We start from the raw sequence: 12,757 nt of genomic DNA on the forward strand, positions 1-12,757 counted from the left end.
ATCACTTTCAAATAAAATTTTCCTGATAATTTACTCACCCCCATGTCATCCCAGATGTTCATGTTTTTCTTTCTTCAGTTGAAAAGAAATGAAGGTTTTTAATGAAAATATTCCAGGATTATTCTCCTTATAGTGGACTTCAATGGCCTCCAAACGGTTGAAGGTCAAAATTACAGTTTCAGTGCAGCTTCAAAGGGCTTTAAACGATCCCAGACGAGGAATAAGGGTCTTATCTAGCGAAATGATCGGTCATTTTAGAAAAAAATACAACTGTATATGCTTTATATAAACAAATAATCAAAAGTAGTAACAACAGCTTACAACATATACCGTTGATATATGTTTGTCAGCCAACAGCAGCGTAATGATAGAATCAGAAGGAGAACAATATAAGCAGCAACAATACATTTCTGTCCGGTCAGCAGTACATTTTTTGGTTTTAAAATCAAATATATCAGTTTTTACTTTAGTTTAAAAAAAAAAAAAAAAACTCCCCTGCAGCCATCAGGGTGCACTGCCATCTTGAGTGTCCATCTTGTACAAGTGCACTTGTGAAAATCACGCGTGAGTCTATCACTTGCAAGAACTTAAAGTTTACTAACTTCTTCATCCAGCAGCCACTATCCAGCAAAAACATTCTTCCTCTCGCCCTTTGCTCCTCCCCCATATCTGACTCCCCCACACATTAGCATATTATTGCAAATATTACACACTTTTTGTGTAAGTTGCAAAGATGTCTCATGATGATTTTATATATACCCTATAGAAATGACATACTTTGTATACTCTTTGAATTGCAAATTTCGCATTATACATGGATACGGTATTCATTGAGTCAATTCAATATATGTCTGAACGTTCAATATGATACCATCACTGTACCGTGTTGCTGTGACAATAAGCTAAAACCATTATGACTGATGTCATTTTATCTACTGACAAACAGATGACATTTTTGTTTAATTTTTTAAAAAAGTACATCTTTAGCCAACATCTTTATATCTAAAGCCATCTTTAACAGGGAAAAACATCTCATAATACATGCTTTATTGATTCACCATCATCATATTGCAAATTTTTGCAAATAGTGTCTAAGTCTTTTTATTATTGTTTTTTCTGTCTTTCACAGTTATTTTGTGTGATTCAAGGTTTTCTAGTATTATACTTGAGACATTTTCAGTGCAAGCTATTTGAATGCATTTTGTTAAAATTTAACCTGAAGAAATCAAGATGTTCTTTGACCTGTTTGAACACACCCAAAGGTGATCAGAAACACCAACCTTTTACAACACTCAACAGGAAGAGACTGACTTGTTTTTTTTGTGATTGATTTGATTCTCTCTTCAGAGAGAAGAAAAAACAAAACAAAATAAAAATCATTTTTCAAGGAAGAACGAAGAGAAACACTTTGAGACGTTTGCTTCTGAACAGACAGAAAATCTTTGTGATTCTTTTGGTCAATTTTTAAAACCATTCACAAAGTGAAAGTAAAGTTTAGACTGAAAATGGCTTCACTGTCTGAGGATGATTTTTCTTGTCCTGTGTGCTGTGAAATCTTCAAGAATCCTGTTCTTTTATCATGTAGTCACAGTGTCTGTAAAGAGTGTCTTCAACAGTTCTGGAGAACCAAAAAAACTCAGGAGTGTCCTGTCTGCAGGAGAAGATCATCAAAAGAGTGTCCTCCTCCTAATCTGGCATTAAAAAACTTGTGCGAGTCATTCCTGAAGGAGAGAAATGAGAGACATTCATCAGGATCTGAGGAGATCTGCAGTTTACACAGTGAGAAACTCAAACTCTTCTGTCTGGAGGACAAACAGCCTGTGTGTGCAGTGTGCAGAGATTCACAGAAACACGTCAATCACACAGTCAGACCCATCAGTGAAGTGTTTCCATCATATAAGGTAAGACAAATGTCTCTTTTTTCATATAAAGAACAATACATATGATTAACGCTTATGGTTAAGAATTTATAGTGTATGACGTTAACTCGCATTTCATTACCTCCATATATAATGCCTGTAATAATGTGCTTTGCTTATGTAACCATTATAATTCTTCAGTTCCATAAGCGCCACCTACTGGCAAAGAGTGAATTGCATATTCACCTATATTTGATCCATATTTTTTTGCAGCACACACACACAGTGTTGTAAATGTTAACCAGTATATTGACAAGATCAATTTTGACATTAATAACTGGCCATTTTTATTTTTAATTTTCTTATTTGAGGCATTCAGAGGCAGATTTACTGTTTTGAATCAGTGTCATTGTCTTGCTGCATAATCCAGGTGCAGGTGCAGGTCAAATTAAGAACTGAAGACCAGATATTCTCCTTTAGGATTTTCTAGTGGAGAGCATAATAAATTACTCTAATGTTGTTCTTGGCTCTTCTGTGACTTCCAGGATGAGCCACTTCCAGGAATCTTCGCTACTGTGCCGAGTTGTTTCTTTGAGTCTTGAGCCTTTGAAATAGATTAGTAACCCAATCACCTTTTTCCTCATCATTTCTTGAGTTTCTTTAATGTTTGTCATAGTGAGTTACTGTGTAAACCTTTTAACCTTCATCATGCTGTTAAGAAGTTTTATTTAAGTGTTAATTTGATTTTTTAAGGTCTGGCAGGACTGATTGTGTCTATTGCAGCTAAAGACTTTTTCACAGCACTGCATAATCATCAGTTTTATTTCCTATGTGTTCTTGTTTTTTATTTTGTTCAATTTTAGGAGGAGCTCAATACAGCACTAAAGTCCTTACAAGAGAAACTTCAACACAATGGAAGCATTAAAGAAGAGTTTGAGGAAACAGTTCAACACATCAAGGTGAGGAAACAGAATCAAGAGTCATTTTCAAAACAAGTGTTAAATCAATATATATCTTAATTTCATAATGGATTCCAGTTTATTATATTTGTAACTGACAAGCATCAGTCTGGTTCGGGATCTATTATATATCGGGTAAGTTCATTCATTAACGATATGGACACTTAAACACACTTTCAACTTCAAGTTCAGCTTTTATATAAAAAAGAAAGAATCCATCTGTTTTAGCAGTTTGAAGAACCTGATTTTAATGTATTTAATGTGCATACAATTAAATCTCACTGACAAGTTTTGTTTATTTTAACATGGAAAAAATAATGTGGTCATGGTTATTATGTTTAACTCATAAATAAACCATAGATTATTTGGCATATAGGCATATGTATAATTGCATAGTTTATATACTCTATATATGTAATTTAGCATTTCTTTCATGCTTATATCATAAAGATTCTCAACAAGACAAACAAGTTGATTTTGTCCACAATATAAATGATGCAAAAAATTAATAGTGTTGATGTTTCAGATGATTGAAGTGAATGTGATTTGATTTCAGTCTCAAGCTGAGCACACAGAGCATCAGATTAAACAGCAGTTTGAGAAGCTTCATCAGTTTCTCAGAGATGAAGAAGAAGCTACAATCACTGCACTGAGGGAGGAAGAGGAGCAGAAGAAGCAGATGATGAAGCAGAAGCTGGAGGAGATAAACAGACACATCTCAGCTCTTTCACACACAATCAAAGACATGGAGGAGATGATGAAAGCCAGTGACGTCTGCTTTCTGAAGGTCTGATTTCAGATCATTGATTGATCATTGGTTTATTAAATGAGTTCTTGATGATAAATGGTGTGTTTGTTCTGCAGAAGTTTCCAGTCTCAATGGAAAGGTGAGTGATCTGCTCCTGTCTCTGGTCTCTCTGGTTCTGATCCAAAGCCACTGCAGTTCTGACTCCTGAATGTTCTTCCAGAGTCCAGAGCTCACAGCCGGATCCACAGATGGCTTCTGGAGCTTTGATTCATGTGCCACGTTACTTGGGCAACCTGCCGTTCAGAGTCTGGAAGAAGATGCAGGACATTGTCCAAAACAGTGAGTCTAGAGAATATCTGTGCTGTTACACATACACACTGGAAATCACGCATGGTTGGATAAGTTTTTCATGACAGAAAGGTACTAGATTATTTCATTTTCTAGTAAGTGAGGATCTTACTAGTTGTGGTATATAATGAATATCATCTTTTTTTTTTTTTTTTTTTTTTTGAGAATGTTTCTCCTTTCTTCATCTACTCAAGTCCATAACAGACTTATCAGTTTAAAACTGAAAAGATGGTTGAGACTCCCTTTTATTATTCTTCTGACTGAAACATTGAACTTCAAATAGAATATTGTAAACTCAAGGAACTTCATTATGTATTTCAAGTTCCTCAAAGAGTTTACATTATGATGGTGATACTAGAAGAAGCATTGACAGTCACTCGTGTTCATGGAAATTTTTTAAATTGTAACCTCTTCAGAGAGCTGCCAGAATCACAACATTAAAGGGGGGCGGGGGGCAGGGGGCGTGGGTATCACACACAGTTTCTGTCAATCTCATGTTAATCTTGAGTACCTATAGAGTAGTAGTGTATCCTTCATATCTCCAAAAAGTCTTTAGTTTAATCATATTTATAAAAGATACATACGCTGTACCGAGCATTTCCGAAAACAGCCGAGGGCCTGGAGGCGTGTCGTTGTGAGCAGAGATAGAGTGACGAGCTGTCACAAGCACGCGTCAGCTAAACAACTGTATTTAAACACACAATACACCATCGCATTATCCATGGATAACTTTTGAATCACTGTAATGAATATAGCGTATGAATGATGAATAATGAATTTATGAATTTACTACATTCGTGTTGTTTACATTATATGCACTTAGGCGCCTATTGCCAACAAAACAGACATTTGAAGCAGTTTTACTCACCACCTGCGGTTCCGACTCATGACCGGGATCATTATCACTGTGACCGCTCCATCCCGTTACCCCCCCCATTTTATTTTTATTTTTATTTTTCATTTATTTTCCTTTGCTTATCTGGGACAGGGTCATGGTGGCAGCAGGCGAAGTAAGGCCACCCATACATCCTTTTCCCCAGCCGCTTCCTCCAAATACTTGAACTCCTCCACTTGGGGAAGCAACTCACTCCCAACTCGAAGTGAGCAATCCACTCTTTTTTTTCAGCTGAGAACCATGTCCTCAGATTTGGAGGTGCTGACCCTCATTCCCACCACTTCACTCTCAGCCTCAGTCTGCCTAAGTAAGGACTGAAGGTCCGAAGTTCAACAGTCGGTTGGATTCAGTATCTCAGGGTGAATCTCGTCCAAGCCTGATTCCTTACCACATTGGAACTTTTCAACTACCTCAATGACTACCGCAAGGGAAATGGGCTATAATTCCCCCGAGTCCTCCATCCCAGGTTCCTCTTGTAAGGGCATGTCCTCTGGATTAAGAAGATCCTAAAGTGTTCCTTCCACCCACAAACTTCATCACCAGGCAAGGTCAGCGAGTCCATGTCCTGACTTAGTATGACCTGAACAAGTCCATTCTTTCCCCACCTAAGCCATCTGATGGTGTGAAAGAACTTCTTTGAAGCCGACCAAAAGTCTTTCTCTATAGTTTCTTCAACCTTCTCCCACATGTGAGTTTTAGCTTTCATGACCACTATGGCTGCAGTCTTTCTAGCCCTCCAATGCCTGTCAGCAGAGCCAGTAGACCCATGAGTTAACCAAAAGCCTCTTGATTCTGTCTGACAGCCTTTCTCACCACTGGCATCCATCAACGTGTTCTTGGGTTCCTGCCATGAGAGGCAACAATGACCTTTCAGGCACAGGTAGAAGCAGTAGCTTGTGCAATGGAGGCCTAGAATAGAGCTACTCGAACTCCATGTCTCCAGCCTCCCTCTGAATGAAGGATTAGCTCCTCCAGAGGTGGGAGTTAAAGACATTCCCAACAGGATCCTCTGCCAAATGTTCCCAGTTCACCCTAATGACTCATTTTGGTTTACCTTTTCTGTCCGGCAGCCTCCCCCGCCATCTTATCCAACTCATCAACAGGTGGTGATCAGTTAACAACTCTATTTCAGAGAGGTCACATTCCATACACCCCCTCCACCTGCCACCTGTTGTACATTGCACTGATCCCCTTGCTCTTACCTTGCAGGTGGTGAACATGGTGGTACCCACATGGTGGTACTCAGACCCGCTTGCTTGGCCCCCGCAACTCCACTGTGAGGGCCAGTATCACTCTCTGAGAGAAAGAGAATTGGGGAGAGTGAGGGCCAGGATTGCTTTCTGAGAGAAAGAGAATGGGGGAGAGTGAGGGCCAGGATTGCTTTCTGAGAGAAAGAGAATGGGGGAGCGTGAGGGCCAGGATCGCTTTCTGAGAGAAAGAGAATGGGGGAGAGTGAGGGCCAGGATCGCTTTCTGAGAGAAAGAGAATGGGGGAGCGTGAGGGCCAGGATCGCTTTCTGAGAGAAAGAGAATGGGGGAGCGTGAGGGCCAGGATCGCTTTCTTTAAAGTAGAGCACAGCAAGGCAAGACTCATGCTCTTGCAGTGAGAGTGATCCGGCATGGCCCAGGCAGGCAACACACTCAGAAGGCTCATCAGGGGGTGCTATATTATAAAATATATTATTATTTAACACTTAATTATTCAAATATTTGTTGTATAAAACAAGCTGGCCCCATGAGTTGGATAGTACAACTAGACAACTTCAAAATCTTTATATACTATAAGAAAATATATCTTAAAGTATATTAAGATGTTCTTAATAAAAAAAAAATGTTGAGAACTTACTAAGATTTTTTCAAGAATTGCACTAATTCATAAACTTTTACAGTTTTTTTTTTTTATCTGTGGAAGAGATATACTCAACAGCTCTGATTGTTTGTTTGTGATTTTAACTTTTCCAAAATATCAGTTTCTCTTGATAGGACACAAATGTTTGAATCAAACATTTAATGTCTGTAGCTGATGCCACTAAATGCTGATAATAAAAGAACTGAATAAACAGTAAAGAGTACCTGAAAACCATACTTGAGTAAAAGTACTGATACCTTACATCAAAAATGACTCCGTTACAAGTTACAAGTAACCAATTCCGATACGACTTGAGTAAAAGTCTCTGATTTTAACAGTACTTAAGTATTTTACTCATGCTGAATGTAGGCTCAGAGATGCAATAGTCCTCAACACCTGAGAGACATGCCGGTAAAAATAGGAAACAGTTGATTTGTAAGATGAGAAATCATGTTTATTTTGTGAAATCAAAGTAAAACTGAACATCTCAATATTGCAATAAATCAATGTCGACACAATAAGCTTTCAAACGTCTACAAACTCTCAAGTCTCAGTTAAGCACAAAAAGGCAATAAGTAAACCAATATCCTTCAAAAAGGTATCGTCAAAATAGCAGATAAATAAAATAGTGTTAAGTAAAATTAAATAGTCAAAGTCTACTTGCACTTGATGTGCTGGTTTCGGCCTCATCACTGGCTGCAGTCATGACCTCATATCCTAAACCAAACACCTGCGTTTCAGCAACTACCTGCTAATGCACTCACATTCACGTAAATTAACTTTGTTGACAAGTTTGGGTGAGTAAAGGCAAAACACACAAGTACCTTCAGTGCCCTTAGATGGCGATATCGCTTCTTTATAGCAGAAACAAACTGCTGCAGAAAAAGTTAGCTGCTATGAAAAATGTAATTTGTATTTGCATTACTCATCACAAATGTAGTGGAGTAAAAAGTACATTTACTTGCTCAAAAATGTAGTCAAGTAGAGAGTAAAAGTTAATCTTTGATACTCAGTACAACTACAAAGTAGCCAAAAAGACACTTAAGTACAGGAACTAATTACATTTACTCAAGTACTTTACACCTCTGCTAATAACATCGACAGTGATAAGAGGAAAAGTGTCATAATTCATAATAATCTGTGTTGGGTTCACTCTTGATCATTATATGGACATCAGAATAAAAGCATCTGTTGATTGTGTCTCATCAGCTCCTGTGATTCTGGATCCAAACACTGCAAATAAATGTCTCATCCTGTCTGATGATCTGACCAGTGTGAGAAACAGCTGGAATTATCAACCTGTTCCTGATAATCCAGAGAGATTTGACTGGTATCCCTGTGTTCTGGGTTCAGAGGGTTTTAATTCAGGAACACACTGCTGGGATGTGGAGGTTAAAGAGAGTTCAGCCTGGAGTCTTGGAGTAACTACAGCATCAAACCAGAGGAAGGGAGATGATTTCTTTAACACTGAAGTCTGGTGTGTGTGGTATGATGAGGACGGAGCGCCTGAATCATCTATGAATGAATTTCCCATTGAACAGGATCTTGATCGTGTGAGAGTGAATCTGGACTATGACAGAGGAACGGTGTCATTCTCTGATTCTGTAACTAACACACATCTACACACATTCACATCCACCTTCACTCACACACTCTTTCCATTCTTCTATGGTTCTTCCTCTCTTAGGATCTTACCATTTAATAGTTAGTAAACATTACTCCTGTAGTTCTGGATCTTCCTGCTTTCATCTTTTACTGTCATCATGCTTCCAATATTTAATTCATCATATCACATGAGCAGGGACGGATTATGACTTGCAAAGGCCCTGTGGCCAATTATCTCCAAGGGCCCCCCTCCACCACACACCTCCCATTTTCCATTCTTCCCCTTAACTGCGCATTCCCAGTAATAGAATGTGGAAGTTATGATGATAATGCAAGCCTCAAAATTGCGACTATTTTGGTCTCATATGCTCCAGAAATTTAATCCGTGCAACCTGGGAGCATTTGTGCGAGTGCTAATAATTGTTGTTGTGCAACCTGTTTTCTGTGCACTGGTTGACCGGCCATAAATCAGAACCAGACAGTTTTTAGTTTTATTTTGGCCAATCTCTGTTCCGGACTTGCACACAAACTGCATTGCAATAATTTCCCAAAATGTCATTTGTGTGAAAATATTACCAAGTCTGTAAACAGGACGTTAATAGGCCATAGACGAAACGTGCTGAAGATGGATGCAAAGAAGAGAATTGTAGCAGGTACAGCAAGTTCACTGTTTACAATCGTGAAAAATAAGAAAAATATAGTCAATTGGGGGTGGGGGTTTATATGAATGTTTCTCTGAAGGAAACTGTCTTCAGAAAAGTGTTGATGGCATTTTCTTTTCCTTTGTGTACAGGTGTACCCTAAGAAGTGCTATATCACTGCTGTATCACAAGTGCCACCTACTGTCAGAGAGTGAATTTGCATTTTCATTCAGTCAGTCTGCTGTTTTTGTTTTGTGAAGGTCTTATGTAGCATAATTTCACAAATCTAAAGTTCGGTTTTTACTTTAAATCTTGAAATTATACAATAATTTAAATCAAAATAAATTATATCTTTGTATCTGTATTTGTATCTTTGTAATGAAATGTGTATCTTTGTTTGGATCATAATTAAAATGCAGTGGTGCATGTAATATCAAATGGCTACAGATAGTTTTGTTTAAGGCCAATTTAAGGCCAATTTATTAATATATATTTTGTAGTTGTGGTGCTCCTTAATTTTCAGTGGATGTGCCTAAATTTTTGCTGATGCAACTTTTTTTGAAGTTGGGAGCACCAGTGCTACCACATAAAAACGTTAGTTTCAAACCCTGCACTCTGAGGCCCCAAATCCTGCCATATAGTTTCATAATGGACTAAAAATATTTTTTAAACTGCATAAGAGGTCTTTAAAGGGATAGTTCACCCAAAAATGAAAATTCTGTCATCATTTACTCATCCTTAAGTTGTTCCAAACCTGTATACATTTCTTTGTTCTGCTGTACACAAGGGAGGATATTTAGAAGAATGTTTGTAACCAAGCAGATCTCGCCCCCCATTGACTGCCATAGTATTTTTTTCCTATATGGTAGTCAATTGGGGGCGAGAACCTTTAACGTTGTGCTTTGCTCCATTGCTTTGGCAAAGTATCTGTCAAACAGGTGAGCAGCAGTGAAGCGGGGGTTTTGGCGCCGAGTCTATTTTTGATGCTCTGCTGACGCTTAATTAAAGTGAAAGCACACTTTTGATGAACAAAATAAGTAGAATTTCACACAAAAAATTTTCAAAATGCATGTGTTTTAACAAGAATTGGAGTATGTCAGAAAAGAAAATTAAGAATCAAAAATATTTACCCATTTAAACTTGTTTTTAATTATTCTGTTTGGGCTAAAGTATGGTGTATTATAAAAAACTAAACTAGCCAGAAAATATGATATATAAGCATTATTTTAGTTATTACACAGGCAGATATAGGCTCTAGCATACCCAAATCAAACCCAAGTAGTCGTTAATAAAAAAAAAAAAAAAGAGTTTTGCTAAATGGAAATAGGACAAATGGTGTAAAAAGTCCACACATTGCATTTAAATGAACACGCATTTTGATTGGTAACGACAGTCATACGTCATTTCATGACGACAGACGTAACACGACACTGTCATTATTTTTACGCCAGCTAGAGGGCACATGACTTTAAAACGTAAATATAGGTTGTAATAAGGTGGTTGAAAAACGACCTATAGGGTCGTTTTTTTTTTGGAGGACAGTCTCCTATTATTTATTTATTTATGTTTATATGATGTACACCTCCCCATGTTAACAAACTTTCAAGACTATCAAGTTTATAAATGGCCAACTTATAAAAACAAATTTATAGCTGTCTTTGTAAAGACACTTTATATGTAGCTTGGAGCCGCTGCTGTGACACTGTACAAACCAGAGATTGTATATAATAGGGAGATAAGAGGGTCTGTATCTCTTACCTTTGGAGAAAGCGTAATGGCTAACTTAATCACGTGCGGCACCTCTCAGCCTATCGTGTAATGGCAGTGACATCAATCGCAACATTACCTAGTCTGCCTTCTCTTGAAAAAATAAGCTAAAATCTAAAAAGCTAAAGCTAAAATCTGTATATAGTTCCCAACGAAAGTATTGTTTAGTGTAAAACATGCTGAAGATTAGCAAACAGGCTGTCGATTAATTAAATGATTAGCTATTTCCCCACAAAAGCTGTTTAATCAGCATAGTGAAGCCTCTCATGCATTGACATCCATTCAAAAAACAGCCTCTGGTCTCCTTCCCTGCGTACCGCCAGAGGCGGAGCGTTAGCATTAGCCGTTACGTTTTTTTGGCTAAAGGTTGCAGGCTTGCCTTCCAGTGGCTTTGGTACAAACGCTTCCAGTGTGAATACTTGCACGTCTCTGCAGCTGCAGTGACGATGTAGTTTAAAACTCATCGTTGTCACACACCCGAATCAAAAGTCACAACCAGGACATTGGCACCTCAACATGTCGAACGAAAATGTAAGAAAATATGACAGTGGCACAGCATTTGAAAGCTGAAAGTTTAATTGTTTACTAAAATTAACTAACAAATTAAAGATGACAGTTAAGTACAAATCTTACTGCAATTCTGAATAGCTATGCTACAAATAATGTGAAGTTTAGGCAGTTACAGAAAACAGCAAAGATTAAAAGATATTGAGAACAAGATCCATATCAGTATCAATTAAAAATGAGAATTGTTAATGATTAGTTCGCATACACACAGCTGAGATGTCTATTTGTTATATCCACGTTGTGTGCACGAAATAGACGCTGCCTTCCTGCACTTTTACAGTACTTGGATGAACATTGACGAGTCTCTCGCAAAGTCTTAAAGCGGCACTGGGTCTCAATGCAGGCAGATCAAAAACATTGTTAAATATCATGTGTCACTTACTAAGCAAGCCCAGAGGCAACAGCGGCAAGGAACCCAAACTCCATCAGGTGACAAAAAAAAACGTGGGACAAACCAGGCTCAGTCGGGGGGCCAGTTCTCCTCTGGCCAACAACGAACAGTCTATGATTATGATTCAGGCAGCGTTACAGGTCATAAGACAGATTGGAATCTGAACAGTCAAAATATTTCATCCAGTTCCATCTGGATGAACAGTGGATTCATCACGCTGGTATGGAGACAGGTTTGTTGGGAATCTGTGCCACTGGCTGTCATGTCGGTGAGGCCGTCAAAGGGGATGGTCTAGTTGATACAATCTCTGCTGACACTTCAGGGATGTGTTGTGCTTGTGTTTAGGTGCAGGTCCTTCATCTGATCTGGATACAGCCTGGGTCAGACTGACTCCTATAATTATAGGATTATAGGATATTATATCCTGTAATCGTTCACAATTTAGCATCTACAGTGTCTTTGTTTCATGGTGACCGAGTTTGGTGGCGATTACATGAATCTCCTACAAGGAGTACTTAAAAACTCAGACTATTAAAAAAATATCTGACTTCCTGTTGGTCGGAGCTGATGATTGTAAATTAGAAAGTTGCCTGGATTAATGAGAACAATATACACCGATCAGGCATAACATTATGAGCACTGACAGGTGAAGTGAATAACACTGATGATCTCTTGTTAGTGGGTGGGATATATTAGCCAGCAAGTGAACATTTTGTCCTCAAAGTCGATGTGTTAGAAGCAGGAAAAATGGGCAAGCGTAAGAATTTGAAAAAGTTTGACAAGGGCCAAACTGTGATGGCTAGACGACTGGGTCAGAGCATCTCCAAAACTGCAGCTCTTGTGGGGTGTTCCCGGTCTGCAGTGGTCAGTATCTATCAAAAGGGCTCCAAGGAAGGAACAGTGGTGAACCGGCGACAGGGTCATGGGCGGCCAAGGCTCATTGATGAACAGACGAGCTACTGTAGCTCAAATTGCCCAAGAAGTTAAAGGAACATTCCACTTTTTTTTGAAAATAGGCTCATTTTCCAACTCCCCTAGAGTTAAACAATTGAGTTTTACTGTTTTCAAATCCATTCAGCCGATCTCATCAATATCATTGCGCCTGCTGCACCCATGGTACGGCAGCAAA

At 38.4% G+C, this 12,757-nt stretch overlaps 1 protein-coding gene across 2 annotated transcripts; it reads left to right on the top strand.

Annotated features, from left to right (window-relative positions):
* The first annotated feature begins 1,305 nt into the window (after positions 1-1,305).
* On the top strand, positions 1,306-9,334 carry LOC127509944 (E3 ubiquitin-protein ligase TRIM35-like). 2 transcript variants are annotated; one of them, XR_007929403.1, is made up of 7 exons: positions 1,306-1,901; positions 2,723-2,818; positions 3,375-3,605; positions 3,683-3,705; positions 3,787-3,905; positions 7,867-8,915; positions 9,056-9,334. XR_007929403.1 is itself a non-coding variant. In XM_051889346.1 (6 exons), the coding sequence occupies exons 1-6, from the start codon at positions 1,506-1,508 to the stop codon at positions 8,364-8,366; spliced, it is 1,365 nt and encodes a 454-aa protein (XP_051745306.1). In that variant the 5' UTR covers positions 1,306-1,505; the 3' UTR covers positions 8,367-9,334. The 2 variants fall into 2 exon arrangements, 1 of the variants encoding a protein (XP_051745306.1); XM_051889346.1 differs by having other exon boundaries at positions 7,867-9,334.
* Positions 9,335-12,757: the final 3,423 nt, after the last annotated feature.

Source organism: Ctenopharyngodon idella, chromosome 3 (assembly GCF_019924925.1).
Source record: "Ctenopharyngodon idella isolate HZGC_01 chromosome 3, HZGC01, whole genome shotgun sequence".
Taxonomy (NCBI): domain Eukaryota; kingdom Metazoa; phylum Chordata; class Actinopteri; order Cypriniformes; family Xenocyprididae; genus Ctenopharyngodon; species Ctenopharyngodon idella.

Coding starts and splice junctions, on each gene's coding strand:
- LOC127509944 (XM_051889346.1), top strand. CDS start 1,506: ATGGCTTCACTGTCTGAGGATGATTTTTCTTGTCCTGTGTGCTGTGAA. Junction 3,606..3,682: donor GTGACGTCTGCTTTCTGAAG/GTCTGATTTCAG, acceptor TTTGTTCTGCAG/AAGTTTCCAGTCTCAATGGA. Junction 3,906..7,866: donor GCAGGACATTGTCCAAAACA/GTGAGTCTAGAG, acceptor GTGTCTCATCAG/CTCCTGTGATTCTGGATCCA.